The following is a 22,186-nucleotide window of genomic DNA, read 5'->3' as shown; positions in this document are numbered from 1 at the left end:
TCCTACATAGGGATAAAATCTCTTATTCTATACCTGATTGAAGTTTGAACCCATGGGTACTTTTTATTTCCTCCCTCCTGTCTTGGAGAGAACCCTTTTGACTAGAGCCAAAACCAGAATTATTATTCTTAGGTATCTTGGGGGGAGAGAGAAGAGTAGTGGTGATGATGGCAGAAAGCTCTGGGAGTATAGTTCCACTAATGAGGAGACAGGCAATCACAGAGCAATGAATCCAGGTGAATTATGAAGGCAGGTAAAAACCAGTGATGGTGCCAACCCCTGTGGCCCCAGACTAGTGGTACATGGCTAGCTGCTGTGTGAGATTATCAATCAAATACGATGAGCCTAGGACAATCTGCAATCGAGAAACAAGAAATAAAAATTGTTACCAGCTCCTGACAGAGGTCATAAAGAAAGAAAGAAAAAAAAGAAGCAGTAGGTTATGAGATCCAAGTTAACACACCCCTGGGGCCTAACCATAGGACATGTAATCTTGCTTTCAAAGTCCCCAAGATTAACTTTATTTGTATTTGCCTTCCTTTAAGCTATATGGTGATGAAGATGTCCTGGACAGTCACTGCAGCATGCTCACTCTCTTTCTGCCATGCTGGGAATCTAGCATATTATTGTTGGCAGATTGAAAAGAAGACTGAAAACTCCTGCTGAGATTCTTCTCCCTTCCCTCCCTTTCCCTCTCCCCAACACAAACACACAGCTGTTGAAGTTCTCTGAGAAAGAGTATTAATTCTTGCATGGAGAGAGAATTTTTCTAGGCCCTAGCCTCATGCAATGAACTTTCTGGATCAGAGTAGCAGGAATCGGTTGTGTATGTGGATTCATTCCAGATTTGAAAGGTGATAGGTACACATATGCCTATAGACACTTGGGCACATACACATGGGCAAAGAAACACACACACACTGTCACCAACAAGCACATTATACTTTGATGTTAGAAAGGGTGTGAAAGCCTCGCTAGCTAAGCTAAGCTAAGCTAAGCTTCTCCTGGCCCCTGCCTGTTAGTTATAGTCTCTGTTGGCCCTGCTTCAGGAATTTGGATGAGTGCTCCCACTCTATATCCAGGCTGGTTCAGAAAGTGGTAGAAAGGCCAAAGTCAAGAAACAAAGTTTTCTCTCATTTAAAGCGACTCTGCTATCAGAGAAAATTAAGTCATCTAAAAATGGATGACTTTTATACCAGACTGCAGGAGGAAGAAGGATGGATAAAGGTGGGAGGAAGAGAGAAAAGTTCTTAAAACAAACCAGTTTTTTAGTTAGTGGAAACTTCAGGAGTGCTGCCTTGGCCATCAAAATGTACTTAATTTTTCTGCTTTCTGAACTGCTGGACTCTTTTCAGTTTGTATGAGGCAGAGGAGAGAGTGGGAGGGAAGGAGAAAGGGGGTATGAGCAGAGGTTTAACAAAGGATCACTTTAACAGAAACTACTGAGTAATCACTCTGTGCTGGGCCAAGAATAACATCAGCTCAATGTCAGCAATTAGAATTGGGTCAGTTAGGCCCCACAGTCAGCATGGCCCTCCTCCTAGACCCCAGCGTGGAGAGCTACTAACACTGATGTCATCAGCAGTCTCCATTGCTCATGAAAGACCCTCAGACAGAGATGAAAGGAAGGCTTTTGGAATTTTCCTTGAGGGGTAATAACCCAGCTTAAGGGGAGAATGGGGGAAAGAAACTGAGGTCAACAACTCAGGAAAGAAAATACACATCTCTGTGTGTGTGTGTGTGTGTGTGTGTGTGTGTGTGTAGCTATAGTATAATATAGTATATATAACATTATTGCATATACATATATTGTTACATATGTAGAGAAAGGCACTGCATATATATTTATAGTCACCAGAACTTAAATGTTATGATTGATTTCAAATAATCTTGATCCAAAAGGGGTTAATCTACTCACTTATCTATTTATTTATTCAAGTAGTGGAGAATCAGGGTACAGTGAAAGAAATTCTCATCTTGAATTCAAGGCACAAATATTAAGGGACTGCTTGCTGAGTAGCACTAGTCAAAGTACAGCCACAGTGGTAGAGAGCAAGAAAACATTTAGATAACCTATTTATGAAGAAGCATTGGAGGAAGGGAGAAGAAAACAATGAAACAGAAGTTCCTAGAAAAGAATCTTTGCCAGACAGTCTGTGCTTTCAACCGGCTGTGTCTCCTTCTGAAAAACAGCAAACAACCTCCCTTCCTCCTGGCCCCAGCCGAGAGACTTTCTCTAATATTTCTGCCCCTTGAGATGGTTTGGAAAACTAACAGTTTCAGGATTTGTATAGGAAGAAAAAGAGGTGGGATGGGATTCTTTCTGTCCTCATCCTGGTTTTTCTAGTCTTCACTGAATCCCAGCTAAACCTCAACCTTCCACAAGAAGTTTTTCCTAGTCCCCCTAATATCATCAGTTTACCTCCGTTGATTTGCAATTTATCATGTGTGTTTGTAAAAACACGTATACATACAGAGAGAATATAACAACACACACACGGAAAAGAAACTGGTGTGATTGATCTGGTCATTTACCAGAGTCTGAGCCTCAGTGTCATCATCTGTAAAATGGTCTCTGTGGTAGCTTCTAGCTCTAAAACTATACTTATATGGTCATGTGTGCATATACAAAAGTTCACATAGTGTGAACTTTATTCATCAACAGCATAAAAAAGTACACTCGAATTCTAATGTATCTAGGACAGTGATGGGCAAACTATGGCCTGCGGGCCAGATGAGGCCCCCTGAAATGTTCTATCCGGCTATGCGACATTATTCCTAATCTGACGAATACAATGAGTAAGATACAATACAATGAAACTTTGAAAGAGTTGCCTTAGAAACAGACCGACAGATGAGCATTTCCTTTCCTTTGGCCCCTCTTTAAAAAGTTTGCCCATCACTGGTCTAAGAGATTAATCCTGTGACATGGGCTTGAAAGTCCCTTGAAGATATCTGATAGAAATAGTCTCTAGGATGAAGGCATGAAGAGAAGTGTTAAAAAAAAAAACCTCAGGAAAGAAAACACATCTCTGTACACACACACACACACACACACACATACATATCCACACACACATATTTACATGTGTGTGTCTCTATGTTATAATACATATCATTAATATATATATTATTTATATGTAGTAGATTTCATTTTGCCTCCCTACCCTCATTGTGAACTCCTTGAAAGCAGGGACTGTCTTTTGCTTTCTTTGATTCCCCAGTACTTAGCACAGTGCCTGCTACATAATAGATGTTTAATAAATGCTAATTGACTGACTCTCACAAGCAATTGAAGTGACCCCTTTTCTATTTCTTTTAACCTTTGTCTTCTGTCTTAGTATCAGTTCTAAGAGAGAAGAACAGCAAGGGCTAAGCAACTGGGGCTTAAATGACTTGGCCAAGGTCATACAGCTAGGAAGTGTCTGAGGCCAGATTTAAACCTACATCCTTCCAACTCCATGATTGGTGTTCTATTCACTGTGCTACCTACTTGCCCCTAAGTGTTGTTTTTCAATTGTCTAATTTTCTCCTTCTTGCTCTCCACCAACTGACCAAGATTATACTTCTCTTCATCCTAGGGGCTGTCTCTGTCAAATGTTTTCAAGGGACTTTCAAACCCATGTCACAGGATAAATCTAGATACATTAGAAATTCAAGTGTACTTTTTATACTGTTGATGAATAAAGTTCATACTCCATGAACTTTTGCATATCCACATATAGTCGCATAAGTATAGCTTTAGAGCTAGAAGGGACCTACAGAGACCATTTAGTCGAGTTCCTTAATTTTACAGATGATGACACTGAGGCTCAGACTCTGGTAGATGACTAGACCAGTCTCAAGTAGTAAATGGTCAGACAGAGATTTGAACCAAAGCAATCTGACCAAACCCTTCAAATCTAATTTTCAAATATATCCTGGACCATCTGATCTCCTTCCACCCTGTTTCTCTAATTTGAGCTTTTTGAAATTAAAAAAAGAAAATAAAATCTTACCATGCCTTGTATATTTTAAGTGCTATGACTGCAGTCAAGAAGTATAGAGAATTTCCTCAAAATAGAAGATAAGAAAGGCTGTATGACAAGTGCCAAAGCCATTTATTAAATTACTACTATTAATTAAATTTCTACTTTTTATTTTTAAATGTAAAAATGTTTAATTTGACTATTAACTAATTTACCGTTATTACTATTACTAAATTGTGTTATTAATCATTGGTGTATGGTACTATTTAAGTTATTACAAAACAGCCTCTATAATCTTTAATTAGTATTTATATTAGGCTTCTGGTTTGCATCCTTTTTTAAAAAATTCAGAGATATATTATTTTCCCAATTACATTATATTATTATATATACTTATGTATAATATTATATATATATTTCCCAATTCTATTATTATAATAATAACTTTCAACATACGTTTTCCAAATTTATATGATCCAAACTATCTCCTTCCCTCATCCCACTCAGAGATGGTAAGCAATTTGATCTGGACCATACCTGTATTATCATGCAAAACACACTTCCATATTAGTCATTGTTGTAAGAGCACACTTATACAGAATCAGAATCCCCAAATAAAACTAAAAATAGGTAAATATTAAGAAAGTTTTTTTCCCCCTCTTAAACTCTTACCTTCTGTCTCAGAGTCAATACTATGTATTGGTACTAAGGCAGAAGAGCAGTAAGGGCTAAGCAATGGAGGTTAAGTGACTTGCCCAGGGTCACACAGCTAGGAAGTGTCTGAGGCTAGATTTGAACCCAGGACCTCCCATCTCCAGGCCTGGCTCTCAATCCACTAAGCCACCTAGCTGCCCCCTTAAGACAGAATTTTGATTTCATTATCTTGCCTTTGATCATAAATTGACCCCAAAATGCTCAAACTGATACAATTTTTCCTGACTACCCCTACTTTAACAAAATGAAGCTAAGGGTTATAGAATCTAACATTTGTAGCAGAGAATGTGATGACTTGATCTAAAGTGTTAGAACTAAGGGTTTGTGGGAAGCAGAAGTCATACTCACAGGGCAATCAATCTATGGCTGTAAATAATTGATCATTACTGCAGAACATCACCAATCATTTTTCCTTATGGGAGGGGAAACAATACCTGACAGGTAGTACCTTATACTCTAACAAAATACTTTCACTATGTTGTTAAGAGAGATCAAGTTATGGTCTATTCCTAGTGCTCTGTGCAATAACATATGCGTGTCCTTGTCAGGAACTGTTTCCTCAGTTACAGATGAGACCTTGGATGCAGGGAAGTGGGCCAGGGAGGGAGGGGAAAGAAATGCACTATTTCAGAAAGAGGTGCTAACAATGTTTCTAATAGTTGCATTTCTTCCATTTCAATAAATGCTTTTTACTGATTGATTCTATGAAGTGGTTCATCTAGGTTTCGATCAGCAAAGTAATTAATAAATATTTGTATCATAAGATACAAATATATATATTATAGCTTTAGAGCTGGAAGGGACATCAGAGGTCACACAGTCCAACTTTCTCATTTTATAGATAAGGAAACAAGTCCAGTCCAAAGAGTGATTCGCACAACATCGTACAAGGAGGCAGACAGGCAGTAGTGGGTGTCAGGGCTGGGGTTTAAGCTGAGAGAAGTCTTCCAATCCTGGGGCTGGTGCTTATTCCACTAGCCTATGCCAGGTGATTTTAGGAGACCCTTAATTTTATAATGAGATAGGGGATATCAAGCAAATTGGGATCATCTCATCAGAAAACATTCTCCTCAAACATTAATGCAAATCATGAACAGTCTGCTAAATGGCCTATTTTGATCTTCAGGTTGGTAGGATGTATGTTATTATCTCCATTTTACAGCTAGAGAAACTAAGGTATTAGAGAATGGAGGAACTTGCTGCTAATAAATGTCTGACCCGGAAGTCAAACCCAGTTCTTCTGATGCCAGGTCCAGCCTCCTGACTTAATGCTCTGCATAGATTCAAGAAACAACAGTTTAAAATATCCATGGGTCCTTCTGTGGAGTGATTCCAGATGTCTCCTGAAATACATCATAAAGTGCTCAAAATTCTGGACACTGAACAGAATATCTGATAGGATGTTTGCTATTTTACTGATTATGCCACACTTCCCCCATTTACAGGATTCGGCTCCTTTGTCTCTCCCCTCACACTCCCAGAATGTGATTCTTGTTCAGCCTGCCCCGAGCCAGCTATGGCTGAGAGGACAGGGGAGAAGACTGAGAAGGGGTATACAGCTGTACGTCTATATAGATACATAAACACACACACGTGCACACACATTTATGGTGAATGGCTTTTTGTTCTCTCTCCAGGAGACATGACATAACTCCCTACCTGGGAGTTCTGAATACTTCCTATGAGAGTCTGACAGAATAGGGGGAGAATATATATATATACATATATATATCTCAATCACAGTTCAGTGAAGTACCCTGGTATCATTCTTAGCAACAATTATCTTCATCAGAATTGGCATTTACATAGTGTTTTAAAGTTTACAAAGTACTTTACATATATCATATTTCATTTGATTTTTATAGGAACCCCATGAGGTAGTCCAAGTAGGTATTGCTTTTTATGCTATTTTTACAGATGAGGAAACCAAGGCTCATACAGGTAAAGAAACAAGCCCAAGGTGCCAAGACCTGGGCAATCTTCTCTTCTTCCTTGTTTCTATTTCACTCAGTGATCTCATCAGCTGTCATGGATTTATCATCTCTATGATGATGACTCTAAAATCACCCCATTTAGCCCAAATCTCTCTGCTGACCTCATCTCTAGAACTGCCTTTCAGACATTTCAAGCTACATATGTAGTAAATACCTTAAAATAAACATGTCTGGTACAGCTCAGTGAATTGAGAGCCAGGCCTAGAGATGGGAGCTTCTGGGTTCAAATCTGACTTCAGACACTTCCTAGCTGTGTGACCCTGGGCAAGTCACATAACCCCAATGTCTAGCTCTTACCACTCTTCTGCCTTGGAACTAATACACAGTATTGATTATAGGAAAGAAGGTAAAGGTTTAAAAAAACCCAGCAACATGTCTAAAGCTGAATTACCTTTCTTCCTAAACACTCCTCACCCTCTCTGCCACCCAAACTTCTCTCTTATTGTTGTGGGCATCATCATCTTCCTATCATCCTCAGCTTTTCACTGCCTGATGCTTCTCAGCTCCAATTTTTTGCCCGGCCCATCAGTTTCACCGGTATCAGGCCTCTCTGATCCTGCCGGCATCCCAGTGTGGCCCCTCGGCCCCTCAGGCTTCAGCTCCTGAAATAACCTGCTGGTGGATCTGTCTGCACTAAGTCTTTCTCTACTCCAGATTATCTTCCATTCAGCCACCAAACTGATTTTCCTAAAGCTCAGGTCTGACTGTGTCATTCCTGTATTCAATACACTCCAGGGGCTATTACGACAAGATCAAATATAAAATGCTTGGTTTGGCATTCAATACCCTTCATAACCTAGTTCCTTGCCCTCTCCCAAACCACCCTTCTAGTATTTTTTACACTTTATACCCCTCCTCACTCCCACATACTTTTACCTTTCATCATTGAATCAATATGGTGTAATGTAGTGATATTGAACCTTTTAGAGATGGAGTACTGGGCTTCCCCTCCCCCTCCCCCCAAGACCAGGTGCCATCCCTCCCTCCCCCACTGAGTGCTGGGTACACCTGCCCCACCTTACCCCACACAGGGGAGGGAATACACCTTCCCATTGGAGTGCTGGGCAGAGGGGCGGGTGAAGTGAGGAATGTCCTCAGCCAGTGTAGAGAGGGGGAGGGGAGTGGCCCCAGCGCTCTGCTCCTCTCCAGCTCTGCTGGCTATGAGCTGTTTACCTACTGTGCACTCCCACTGGCTGCTAGGCAGCTGGCGGGATGTGAAAAATGTCATCAGGCAAGGTGGAGAGGGGGAGGGGAGCAGCTCCGCCCAAGTCCCTTTGCCTTTCTCTGCCTTTCTAGTAACAAACTTTGGGGGTGTGGGGAGGGAGGGTGGTTGTCTGCATGCCATCTTTGGCACCTGTGCCACAGGTTTGCCATCATTGGTGTATTGATTTTAAGGCAGAAGAGCAATAAAGGGTGGGCAATGGGGATCAGGTGACTTGCCCAGGGTCACACAGCTAGGAAGTGTCTGAGGCCAGATTTGAACCCAGGGCCTCCCATCTCTAGGGCTGGTTCTCTAGAGACCCCTCCCTTCCACATACTTTTGATCTAGTAACAATGGCCTCTTTGCCATTCCACAAACAAGACACTCCATCTCTTGGCTCCCTGAATTTTCTCTGGCTGTCTCTCATACCTTGAATGTCTCCCCTTCTCATAACCATTTCCAGGCTTCCCAGTTTCCTCAAGTCCCAAACAAAATACCACCTTCTAAAGGAAGCCCTTTCTAATCCCTCTTAATCCTAGTGCCTTCCTTTCATTAATTATTTCCTACTTATCCTGTATATACCTTGTTTGTACCTATTAGTTTGCTGCTTGTCTTCCCCTTTAGACTGTGAGCTCTGCGGGGCCTCATATTGCCTTTCTTTTGTATCTTAGCACTTAGCAAAGTGCATGGTACATAGGAGGTGCTTAATGAATGCTTACTGTCTGCTTGATTTGACAAGCAGGAGATTTGACACAATGGAGATTTGACCTGAGATAATAAGGCAATGCTCTCTAGCCCCAGTTTTTAAATACCTCCATTGTTTAATTTGGGGTTTCTGAAGGTAAGTTTTGCAGGGTCATATAGTTGTAGTACCTGAGCTTCATTTAAATCCAAATCCCCCAAACTCCAAGTGCATTTCTGTGTACTCACATAGCCTCCACTCTAGTTCAGGCTCCAGTTACCTCTCACCTGAACTAGGGCCTCCAAAATGGTCTCCTTGCCTCAGTTTTCTCTTTATTCCAAAGCATCTCTTGAGTTGGCTTCCAAAATGATTTTCTTAAAGAGTAGATCTGACCACTTCCCTCTCCACCTCTCTACTCAACAAACGCTAGTGGCCTCCATTGCCTCCAAATCAAATATAAAATGCTTGTCTTTGGCATTTAAAGCTTTTTATAACCTGACCTCCTTCCTTACTTTTTCTAGTCTTTTTTAAAAACCCCTACCTTCTGTCTTAGAATCAATACTAAGTATCAGTTCTAAGAGAAAAGGAGTAGTAAGGGTTAGGCAATTGGGGTTAAATTTAAATGACTCGCTCAGGGTCACATAGATAGGAAGCATCTGAGGACAGATTTGAACCAACATCCTCCTGACTTTAGGCCTGGTGCTCTATCTATTGTGCCACCTACCCTTTTCTAGTCTATTTAGACCTTACTCCATTCTATAAATTCTGTGATCCCATGACACTATCCTACTTTCTGTTCTTCAAATATGACAGGGCCTGACACAAAGTAAGGGCTTAATCCATGTTCTCTCTCTCTCTGGACTCCAGGCCTTTGTACTAAATTGCTCTCTCCCATATGTCCTCTGCCTTATGTAGCCAGTCCAGTTTCCTTCAAAACTCAGCTTAAGGGTAGCTAGTGGCTTAGTGGATAGAAAGTCAGCACTAGACATAGGAGGTTCTAGGTTCAAATCTGGTTTTAGATACATCCTAGCTGTGAGATTCTGGGCAAGCCACTTGACTCCAGCCGTCAAGTCCTTACTGATCTTCTGTCTTGGAATTGACACATTATTAATTCTAAGAGAAAAGGTAAAGAATTTAAAAAAACAAACAAACTCGGCTCAAATCTTGCTTTGTGTAGGAGGCTTTTTCCTATTCCCAAACTGTTGGTACCTTCCCCTCCCATATTACCTTCTGTCTACTCTATTATATATATCTAGTTATTTACATGTTATCTCTCCCATTAGAATATGAGCTCCTTAAGGGCAGAGACTATTTGTTAGCTTTTGTTGTGTTCTCAATGCTATACACTAAATAAATCCTTGTCAACTATACTGCCTTGTTGAAATCTTTGCATGCAAGTGTAGGTGTATTCTTATTTCTCTAAGAAACACAGGCTGCTGGACGCTAATCCAAAGGATGGGAATGACTTCAAAAGGAAAATATTTCTTTAAGTGGGAGAGAGAAAAGTTTTTTTTTTTCCTAAACTCTCCAAATCTTGTGCTTGGATTACTCCTCTTCTTTTTACAACCTTTCCTCTCAAGTGTACCTGGTTTCAAGGGACATGTTGGGCTACAATGAGAATGACAGGCTAGATCTGGTCAGAAGAATTAAGATGGCTCAGTGAAACCTTGATCATTTAGCCATCATTTCAGCATTTCTGCTCCAAATAATTCTTTTTGGGAAAAAGGAGCAACAGATTTTTCTGTTTAAAAGCAAGAGTCAGTGAAGTGGGGATGGAGGTAGTGATCTATTGTCCTATACCAGGTCCTAAAAGAGAACATTTGCTATGTTATTCTGTTTTGTTTTGTTTTGTTTTTTACAATTTTAAACCCTTAACTTCTGTGTATTGGCTCCTAGGTAGAAGAGTGGTAAGGTAAGGGTGGGCAATGGGGGTCAAGTGACTTGCCCAGGGTCACACAGCTGGGAAGTGTCTGAGGCCAGATTTGAACCTAGGACCTCCTGTCTCTATGCCTGCCTCCCAATCCACTGAGCTACCCAGCTGCCCCCTTGCTGTGTTATTCTGGAAGATAATTAATGACTTTGACTTTTACCCATTGATGGAAGGATGGGTTCATTTCATGGGCTCTAATTACCTGGTGCCTGGCTCGGCTCTGGTCAAGCAGCTGCCGAGACTGAAGTTTTTGTTGTTCAAGCTGTTGCAGTGCAAAATGGAGTTGATAGCTGCCAGCGGTGGGATGATACTTGTGCTGTGGCATCACTCCTGTAGCCTTGTTGTATGCTGAGTTTTCTACTTCCCCTTCCCAGGCAAAGCCACCTGTCTGCATATTCCTGAGAAAGAGAGAGAATATATTTCTTAGAAAGGTCATGATAAGAAGCTAAAAGCTTTGGACACTGCCAAAAGAGCTCAAAGATATACTCCAACACAGACAGGTAAACTAATGGAGAAGACTAGAACTGAAAAAATGTCACATTAGAGCAAATCCATGGGCCACCTATCTCAGCTTTTTGGCTTTGATGGAACCATAGGCAATTCTGAGGTAGGGTATTATGAGCCACAAAGTGTTTGATGGCTGAATTAGTATGAGAAAAGTCAAGCAAGTCTAATTCATTTTGAGATCGAGAAGAACATATCTTGAAATTATTTTCTTGGTGACAATAACTAAATTTGAGTCTCAAAACCACTTATAACACATTTTGGGGCCTGATGTGACTATATTACTCAAGTTAAATAAACAAGATATTTAAAGAGCTTACTTAAAAAGATGCAGAAAAATACAAAGAATATATAAACAATAGGACCAAAATACTAATCATTATGTATAATAAGTAAAATCCTAATAAAGCTAAATTATAACTATACATTATCAGAGTAGAATGTCATAAAAGTTATATGCATAGAAGGGAGAAGCCAAAGTAAAACTGATATATACCTACTGGGGTGAGATTGAAGCTGCGATGAAAAAAAAACAAAGGCCTTGGAAACTAGACAGCAAAGGGCTGGATATAAACAGGGAGAAGGATACTCCAAGTACAAAAAACAATTGAGAAAAGGCCTAGAGATCAGAGAAGGGTTGATGACTACAATGAATGGAATAAAAATATGGAAGAAACAATTAGTAGAATTAGGCAGACTAGTGATTCCCATACTAATTAAAGGAGCACTACTTTACTCTGAATTGGGGAGAAATCAATAATATAAAGTCTCATTGAGTTTTCTAGCTGAAAGGATGTTAAAAGGATGTTAAAGAAAATTCAGTTCAACTTCCTCATTTTACGAATAATGAAATTGAGGCCCAGATTAAATGACCTGGTTGGATTGCTAAGCAGTGGCATGGCACAACTAATACCCATGTCTCCAGACTTCTAATTCAGTGGTCTCTTTGCTGCATTATACTGAATTCACATAATTAAAAAAATTAAGGCATAGATCTAGAAATAGACAAATTGTGACTGATCTTCATATTGATCAGAATAGTTTAGCATCAACACAACTTTTGCTTTTACCAGATTTACTGGTAATCACTAGTGGAAGCTATTCAGAATGGTTTCGTAGTAGTAGAAATATAGTAGTAGTAGTAGCAGCTACCATTTTTAAAGTGCTTACTATGAGCTAGGCACTGTGCTTAAGTAGTTTACAATTATTATCTCATTTGGTCCTCACAACAACCCTGGGAGGTTGGTGCTATTATGAGGAAACTGAGGCAAACAGAGGTTAAATGACCGGCCCAGGATTATACCATTAGTTAAGTGTCTGAAGCTGGATTTGAACTCAGAGAAGTGTTTGTACCGTGGGTTGGTAGGTTTGATCTTACTTTGTAAAAGCTTCTTATATAGTAGAGAGTAGATCAGAGCCAACCTTTCTGCTATTATCTGCCAAAATAAAGGATCAGAATAAATGAGTCCTCAGGACTATGGGGGAAGAGCAGGGAAAGAGAGGAAGAATGGTAAGTGGGGAAATGTACATTAGGAAGGTTGCTTTTAGCAACTATACAATAACAGAACAGATTAGAACATCTTAAACTTTTACAGTCAAAGCTGTTTTTCCTCTCATCAGTAACTTAAGCCCTGCCTCCAGATTGCAGAAGGAAAAGTTTCTCGAGCAAGTAGAAGCCTTCAGGAAAGAGGCAGGAATTTTTACAGCAGAGGACGGGCTGGGGGCTGGGATAGCTCAGCTGTGAGGCAATGTGATAAATACCAGCAGGGACTTGCTTGCTTTGAAGTGCTGTGTGCCTGACCCAGGCCGTGACCGTTACATGTGTAAAGGACAAGTCTTTGGAGTTTGCAGTAAGCAGGTGGTACAGTGACAGATACAGAGGCAGCCAGGTGTTGTATAAAGACTGAGGCAGTTCTGCAACCTGATCTTTCTTTAAATACAGGTGCCTTAAAAATATATGTATATACGTAACACACACATACACACACACACACACACACGTGTATATAGATATTTATACATATATGCCAACTTAGATCTCTGAATAAGTTTTTCCAATTGAAAATCCTGGCTTGTTTTCTTGACTAGGACTATATTTCTCTAATGATACTATTTATTTCTGTTGTTGTTCAGTTGTTCAGTTGGGTGCGACTCTTCTCAACACCATTTGGGGTTTTCTTGGTAAAGATACTGGAGTGGTTTGCCATTTCCTTCTCCAGTTCATTTAACAAATGAGGAAACTCAGGTCAACAGGGTAAAGTGACTTGTCCCAGGATCACACAGCTAGTAAGTGTCTGTGGCTGGATTTGCACTCAGGAAGATGAGCCTTCCTTGAATCCAGGCCCAATACTCCATCCATTTCATCACTTGGCTGCCCAAAGCATTATACAAGTGTAATAGCTCATTATGAATAGTGATATTTAAAAATACTTAGCATAAAATAACATAATGCAACATACTATTTCTACACACTATCCAGGACAGCCTATACTGATTTGAACTACCTTCAGATAGCAGAGTCCTGCATTAAAAAAGAAGTGCTCTATTTTCTTTGTTATTGTTAGTTTGCCAGTGAAAATATGTGCAATATTTCTGATATTCTAGTCATTCAGTCAATTACTCTGTTCATAGAGTCTATTATTTTACTTCAGATGTCAGACTAGAGGACCAGAGGCTCCCCTAGACACAATAGAAGGTTGCCACAACTTATTTAACTTTTAGAAGAAGTCTGTTCAGAGAAAAAGCAAGACAGGTGGGGCTTGAAGGGGGTGAACATTCCAGAGATTGATATACTATACCTATAATTCAGGGCTAGGGCTAGGGCAGATAGCAGTGTGGCTGGCAGTCAGCTCTCCATCCCTGTTCCAGAAACATGGGCACTAACTACCCATATAACTTATGAGATAAAAGAGATGCTTTCTGGAAAGTTTGAGAAAGTCTGTCCATCACAGTCACCGAGATTTTATACTGAATTGCACTGTACTATAGTTGGCAGAGTTCAAGTTCAAGTGATGACTAGAAAATGTACATAGGAAGAATGATACACATAATCTATGACACATACATAATACAAGATCAGAACCAGAGAGCACCACGGAGTAGTGTTATAGATACATCAAGGCACCCTCAATTTCCCTCAATTTCAAAATGGTTTGCCTCCTTTACTGATTTAGATATTAGTACTTTGTCTCAAAAATAAGTTTTGTAGGACACTTAATTTTTCAATGATTAAGAATCTGTATAGTATGGATGCTAATTATTCTTTAAAACAATTAAAAGATTCTCCTGTGAATGCATGAGACAGGTCTTTTTTCTTCTTCTTTGTCAATTGGTAGTTCCTGTACTGAAAGTTTGATTTCCTTTCTTGAGCCTGGATTATTTAAGATCTCTCTCTGGTCTTTATGTTAATTTGAACATTTTATATTTTTGAAGATATCTTATTTCTTTTGTGTTCTCAGAGGTGCCAAAATATAATAGTGCATAGTAGGCTCTAATAATTTTTTTATTTCTTCTGTTTTTGTCATTTTACCTTGTTTACTTGCCATTCTATTGATTTTATTTTCTGCACTTCTTTTTTTTTTTAAACCCTTAACTTCTGTGTATTGACTTATAGGTGGAAGATTGGTAAGGGTAGGCAATGGGGGTCAAGTGACTTGCCCAGGGTCACACAGCTGGGAAGTGTCTGAGGCCGGATTTGAACCTAGGACCTCCTGTCTCTAGGCCTGGCTCTCAATCCACTGATCTACCCAGCTGCCCCCCTGCACTTCTTTTTAATCAGGTTAATTAAAGGTTTATTCATTTTGTTAATCTTTTCTAAGAACTAGCTTGTAATTTTTTTATAATTTTGAAGTCATCTTAGTTTCTGGCTTATCCATTTCATTTCCAATTTTGTATACTCTTTATTTGTGCTTATCATGGGGTTATTTGTTGGCTTTCTAATTTTAAAAAATGTGTATTTAATTCATTAATTCCTCTCTGTTTTTATTGGGTTGTGTGCTTTTAGAAACATAATTTTCCTGCTAAGGATTATGTCAACTAATTTCTAGAAATTGTGGTACGTTATTTATTATACTTTTCTTTCACATAACTATTGTTTTTATGATTTGTTCTTTGGCCCACCCAATATTTAGGATTTCATTGTTAAGACTCCATTTGAATGTCTTTTGTTTGTCCTTCCTGAAATTATTATAAAATTTTAAAACATGATGTTATATAAATTATTTGTTTGCTATTTCTGCCTTTTTTATATTACTTTGCAGTATCTCCCTGTCCTAACATGTGGTCAATTTTTGCAAGTTCCATATGAATATAAAAATTTTTTAACAGACTCATTTGGAATCTTCTGGTTTTGTTTTCTCCAATAATTTGCTCAATTCTACATTTTCCCATTTGCTTATCCTTCTGTTAGATTTATCTAAAACAGAGAAAAATATTGAAGTCTTCTATTATTACTCTATTCCTATTGATGATGTCTTCTTGAAATTAATTTTTTCCTTTATGAATTTAAATGCCAAAGCATTTGGTTCATATATGTTTAATGTTGATACTAGTTTTATGATTCTTTTCAATGTAGTTGAATTCTAGTACAATGCAATTTCCTTGTTTGGTCTTTTTTTTATATTGTGAATGTTTTTTCCTTTGTCTGAAATCATCATTATGATTTCTGGTTTTAATGAATTCATCTACTACATAGTCAAATTTTGTTCCAGCCTCTCAGTTTATTCTGTGTATATCTTTATTTTTTGGTGTGTTTTTGATTTCTTATCCAACATGTTGCTTGTTTTCATTTCAATGGATTATCCAATCCATTCAAATTCAGTTATGAAAGTTTATATTTTCCTCCATTTGTCTATGATTTTTTTTCAAATTAGAACTTCCCTCTACTTCTTCCAAAAGACAGTACTTTGTCTCTTCAATTATATCTATTTCTTCTATTTTAAGGCAACTTTTTCCACAGTCTCTATTCCCTTCACCCTAAATCCACCCACCAAACCAATTTGTCAACTCTTTTTCCTTCATTTAAAATACTAATTCCTTTTTCTTTAGTTCTTTTGTCTAGTAATCTAATTCTCTTTTTTCTCTGTTAAAATCTTCCTCCTTCCTTTTCTTTCTGACTTCTGTTGTGGTTTTTAATTTTAATTTTCTCCTTTTCTCTAAAAAAGATTTCTGTGCCTCATTCTCTTTATTAATTGTTCCCTTTCTGTCTATTCTAGACTTTAATCATTTGATTCAACAAATCTTATATTTTATTCCTTCTTTAGTCTTTATATTCATCCTGGAATTAAAACCTCCAAAGTACCTTTTGAGTTCTTTCTTCTAAACAGTTTCTTTGTAGATTTTGTTTCTCTCTCTCTTTTATAACATGCCTCATTCTTAGAAATGTCAATACTGAAGGAAATAGAGAGGACAAGGGCACAGAAGTAATGCCCATGTCTCTTAACTGTGCAGTTTATTATTATCCCCTGCCCCTCTCTATAATAATTCTGCCAACCCTCCCCATTTGCCATGAAATCTCCTAGTTTCATGTTCCTTCACCCTTTGAAATATCAGCTATCCTCAAGAATTCTGATTCTTCTTTTCCTAAGGAAGGATGTTGTCTATGGAGACAACATACTCTCATAGAGGTAATGGTCCAAGTACCAAAACCCTGCAGATTATACTTTTTTGTAAAGTCCCTGTCTCTCATTATAGAATCTCACTTCCCTTCTTCCTCTCCCCATAGAAATAGTGGGGCTTTTGAATTCATTTGGACCACCAAATCAAGATTCTTATTTCCTTTTTTCTGAAGGACCACTGGGGTTCAAACCTTTATTGTTTACTACTGACTTGATTAGAGTCCATCATACATGCTCCTTACTTTCTACTACCCTTTTCCCATAAACGAACTCTCCCATTCTTTGGTTTAGATATACACACAAACAGATATACCCACACACAAAGCCAAAAAACATTGATTTACTTACAGCCAGGGTGCTGTGGAATTTAGTCATAGTGTTTCAGGCCTGTTTCTCCACCAATGATTCTATTTAAGTTCGACTTTCATCCTTTATGTATACTTTAAGAAATCTTTAACGAATTCCATAGGCATCTTTCTCTTAATAGTCCTCTTCTCTCCTCTCCTCCCTTTTCTGGGAAAACTTGTGCTTTTCTTGTATTTGACTACCTTTCTTGTTTTCCTTTTGCCGGGATGTATGAAAAGAAAATAATCTGTGCTCCTTTCCCCCCCAAACCCACCCCCTTTTAAGGAAGTGCTAAAAATATCTCTATTGAATGGCTATCTTTTATCTTAAATTATTAGGCACAGGTTGATAGGACAAGCTACTTTAGGTTGTATTTGGAGTTCCCTTGATTTTTTTTCATATTTAAATATTTTATTTTTTTAGAAAAATTTTCCATGGTTACATGATTCCTATTTTTACTTTCCCCTTCAGCCCCTCTTCAACCTCTCCCCCCATATCCAACGGGCATTTCCACTGGTTTTAACTTGTGTGATCAGTCAAGACTTATTTACATATTATTTATAGTTGCATTGGTGTGGTCATTTAGTGTCTACATCCTCAATCATATCTGCATCAACCCATGTGTTCAAGCAGTTGTTTTTCTTCTGTATTCCTATAGTTCTTCCTCTGAATGTGGGTAGCGTTCTTTACCATAAATCTCTCAGAATTGTCCTGGGTCATTGCATTGCTGCCAGTACAGAAGTCCATTACATTTGATTTTACCAGTGTATCAGTTTCTGTGTACAATGTTCTTCCAGCTCTGCTTCTTTCACTCAGCATCATAGTATTCCATTTCTCTTTTGTGGTTTATGGCAGGTGCATAACAGTCTTGTATTATTCAAATTTCCTTTATTTTTGTGAAGGCTTTTCTCGGCAGAATTTGGTGTTTGTCATTGGGATTGTTAGATGTAATCATCTTTTGTGTCTCAGAGTTTGAATAATGGGCTTTTTATTTTGTTATTTTTTTCCTGCAGGAAATTTGTGAATTTGTTTACTACTTTGTTTTCTCTGTTCAGAAGTTCCGGGTAGTTTTCTTGTATCATAATATAGGATTTTCTTCTGAAAGATTTATGATTGTTAAATTGTTTCTATGCATTGTCTTCAAGACCAACATTTTTTGTTTGTATAGATATCATCTATGTTGTCTTTGAAGTTATGTCTTTTTGCTTTTCACCCATATTATCATTCTGCTGTTTTTCATTTTTTTGTGGAGATTTGCCACTGTGGAATCACATTTTTCTATTTAGCAAATTATTTCTGTGGCACAGACCATAAGTTCTTCTTTTAAAACATTTTTTAATCCCTTATTTTTTGTCTTGGTAACAACTTTAAGTCAGAAGAGCAAGGGCTAGGTAAAGGGGATTAAGCGACTTGCCCAGGGTCACACAGTTAGGAAATGTCTGAGACCAGGATCTTCCTAACTCGAGTTCGGGCACTCTTTCCACTGTGCTACCTAGCTGCCTTCATTAGTTTTTCTTGTATAATTCTTATTGCTCTGTTGAGCCATTCAGGAACATTTTGCTATGATTCCATGCTCCCTTGGGAATCCACAGGGTCTTCTGCTTCATAAGGAGTTTCTTCATTTTCCTTGTCATATTATTTATTCAGAGATTTTTGGATTCCTTTAGATGTCTGAGAAACCAACTTCCCCTTTAGTTATTAATATTAGTCTTCCTTTTTGAATTATCTTCTTGTGCTCAGTGTTTTTAACTGAGTTTTTTTCCTTCCTAAGATCTTTCGTAATTTGTTTTTTTTCCTTATATTTCCCTGGTGTTCACTTTCTGATTCCTTGTTAGACCTTAAAGTTGTTTCATCCTTCTCCCATTCTGGGAAGTTCACTTTTCACCAGCTTCAGTTCCTACCTTAAGTTACTTCTGGGGGAAAGAGCTGATCTCAGGTGTATGCCTGTACCTTTCCCTTCAGATCTGGTGGAAGTACACATACATGCCTATGCCTGCCTCATATCCTAATGTTCTTAATTATATGGATGGACATTGCAATACCATAGAACATTGTCAGCCCAGGCAGAGCATACTACCTCGTTTCACACTTCTAACTTCTTGGTGTGAGAGAGAGAGAGAGAGAGAGAGAGAGAGAATGTATGTGTGTGTGTGTGTGTGTGTGTGTGTGTGTGTGTGTGTGTGTGTGTGTGTGTTGACAGAGATTATGGCAGTAGTAGTAGCAAGGGACTTGCTAAGTAGATCCTAGAGCACAAGCCCATGGGTCTTGCTGGACACTCTACCAGAATGCTGGGGCCAGTAAGGGAGTGTTGAATGAGCATGTCAAAGATTTAGGGATTAGTCTACTCTGTTGTTAATTCATCAAGTTGTTACCTCCTTAGTTTTCTTGATCTTATTCTGTGGAAGCAGTTTAGATTTTGAGCAGTCACAAACAGGAAGGCATTCTTAATCTTTTTGTGTTGTGTAACCCTTTAGCACTTTGGTGAAGTGAAGTTCATGGACCTTTTAAAGAATACTATTTTTAGAAGTATAACATATGAAAAATTAGAAAGGAAACCTATGATATTGTGATACAACTATCAAATTATGTAAAAAAAAGTTTATGGACCCAAGGTACTGTGCTCTAAGGTGAGACTAAAACCCAGATTAAATAAATTTCAAAACAATGCATAATCAAGGGATTCCAGAATTCACTGGGAAAGGTAAAATTAGCAAATTATTTAGTAGAAAATCATTAAATTAATGAGAAGGATACAGAATCAAACATATTTTTAATAAATAGCTAATATGAAAATTTGCTTTGCATAAACAATATATTTTTACAAAGGTTTGGGTTTTGTTTTTTCCAATGGAGAGGAAAAAATGTTGTCAATTAAAACCAAAAAAGAGGCAATGGTGAAAGGCAGTGTACATTTCCAAGATATGGTAGAGAATTTGGGATGGCTTATAAAGGACCTAGTATATATATAGCTAATGTGTTTCAAATTCTGAATAAGAAACTGAACCAGACCTTGGGAACATAGATGAAGGCCCTGATATCTGAGGCAGCTGGGTAGAATAGTGCAAGGTGCTGCTAAGCCTTTCTAGTTGTGTGACCCTGGGAAAGTCACATCATCTTTTAGTCAAAGTTCTTCAAAATGGGGATAATAATAGCACCTAACTTGCAGGGTTGTTGTGAAGAAAAAAATTTGATAAGATTTGGAACTCTATATAAATGCTTGCTCATTATTATTTCCCATTTTAAGGTGAGAAGTTTGCTACATGGATGGTATCAAAAATAGAATCTGATTTTCTATGAAGGACTCTGATATAGGAAGTAAGTAATATGGTGGATGAAAAGAGTGCTAGATTTGGAGTCATAGGAGCTAAGATGGAAACTCAACTTTGCTATTTACTACCTCAGTGAACTTTAGCAAGTCTATTCTTGGCAATAATCACTTCTATACGTTCAGTTTCCCTCTCAATGCAGATAATATCTAGATCTAAATAACTACCTTTCAATCTCTAAAACTGTGGCATTTTCTGACATTGCAACTTGCCTCCTGAACATTTAGAATTAGATGTACCATAGGCACCACCTCAAATTCAACACATCCAAAATAGATGTCATTGACGTCATTAGCTTTACCCACAAACCCTTTCTTATTCCAAATATCCATATTACTATCCATGGCACCACCATCCACCCAATTACATATAGGTTTTCAACTTCAGTATCATCCTTTATTCCTCACTCATCTCACAGTTGATTGAAAAATCAGTTGCATATTTCAGTTTCTATCTTTAAAACATGTCTTTTGCATGCCCTCTTCTTTCTACTTACACAACCACAATCCTAATTCAAGCCCTCATTACTTATTGCCAAAACTATTACAGTAACCTTCTAAATGGTCTCCTAGTTTCATTTCTCTCACTTTTCTAATCCATCCCTTACATAGCTGCCAACATGATTTTCCTATAACAGAGGTCCAATCATGCCATTTCCCACCCCTCACTCCTACACAATCAATAAACTTCAGTGGCTCCATGTTACCTTGAGAATCAAATATAAAGTTATTTATAAGGCATTTAAAACTCTTCACAATCTTTCCAGTCTTCTCACTCTCCCCTCTACACACTCTCCTTATTGGCCTACAAGCTGTTTCCAACACATAACACTTCATTTCCCATATCCATGTCTTTTTTACTGGCTGTCTCCAATGCCAAGAATATTCTTTCTATTCAACACCACCTCTTAGAATTGCTGGCTTCTTTCAAAAGTGAGTTCAAATACCATTTTCTGCAGATGGTCTTTGCCAGTCCTCCTAACTAATAGAGTTAGAATAGTGTCTTGAAAGCAGGGACTATTATTTATTGTCTTTGTATTCCTAGAGCTTAGCACACAGTAAGTCTTTAATAAATGTTACTTGATGGACTGGTTTAACTTCTCTGGGCTTCCATTTCCCCATATATAAAATAAGAGAGTAAAATTAGATAACTTCTAAGGTTCCTTCTAGCTCGAAAGAGATGATTTATAAAGAATATTTCTCAGGAGAATGTCACAGATTCAACAAGAAGACTTTAAGCTAAAATTTAAAATGAAGGGAAAAAATTTCTACTTACAATGCAGTAGTGTGAGAGCAACCAAGATGAAAGAATAGTACGGCTAAGCTGTCCCCATAACCACTCCATAAAGATCTAGAAAATGCACCATGTTGAGGGAGTGAAGGAAGGCCTGCCTGGGATTGGGCAGAAGGGAAATAAGAGGGGTGCCTGAACCTATCCAACAATCAGGAAAACATACCAGCTGGTAGTTCTGTTACTTATTGTACCTGTACAGCTAGGTCACAAATCCAGTTTGGTCTATGGAGGAGGATCTGGGCCCTACAGATGGCAGTATATATCTATGTACTTATGGTTAAGCAGCAGTTGTATGGCTGACATTGCTGAGTCTCTCATCTAGCCTACAGCCTAGTCTGAAGTCTGTGGTAGAAGAACCAGGAAAGAAGTCTAGGCAAAAGAGAGGAGTGTATGGTACTGTTACTCTAAACCTGCAAAGCTTTCCAGCTGGGTGACAGTGGCAAAATCTAGCAATAGTCTATTAGAGCTACATTTGTGTTACTCAGACTCAAACCCAGGTCAGGAACTTACAGAGCTGAGACCACCAGGAATTCAATATCCAGGCTTTGCCCTGGGTCAGGCTACTATGGAAGCAACTGAAAGCTTGTGTGAGCCTAGCCTCAGCTATCCCTGAG

At 38.4% G+C, this 22,186-nt stretch overlaps 1 protein-coding gene across 1 annotated transcript in view; it reads right to left on the bottom strand.

Annotated features, from left to right (window-relative positions):
• The window catches only part of TTLL5 (tubulin tyrosine ligase like 5), a 318,095-nt gene that overhangs the window by 13,396 nt on the left and 282,513 nt on the right, over nucleotides 1-22,186 (bottom strand). The window contains exon 28 of the mRNA XM_044664952.1: nucleotides 10,692-10,887. Within this exon, the coding sequence (XP_044520887.1) occupies nucleotides 10,692-10,887 (196 nt within the window). The remainder of the gene's footprint in view (nucleotides 1-10,691; nucleotides 10,888-22,186) is intronic.

Source organism: Gracilinanus agilis, chromosome 2 (genome assembly GCF_016433145.1).
Source record: "Gracilinanus agilis isolate LMUSP501 chromosome 2, AgileGrace, whole genome shotgun sequence".
In the NCBI taxonomy this organism is placed as follows: Eukaryota; Metazoa; Chordata; class Mammalia; order Didelphimorphia; family Didelphidae; genus Gracilinanus; species Gracilinanus agilis.
The sequence above is the reverse complement of the archived record's forward strand: the minus strand, read 5'-3'. Positions and strand labels throughout refer to the sequence as shown.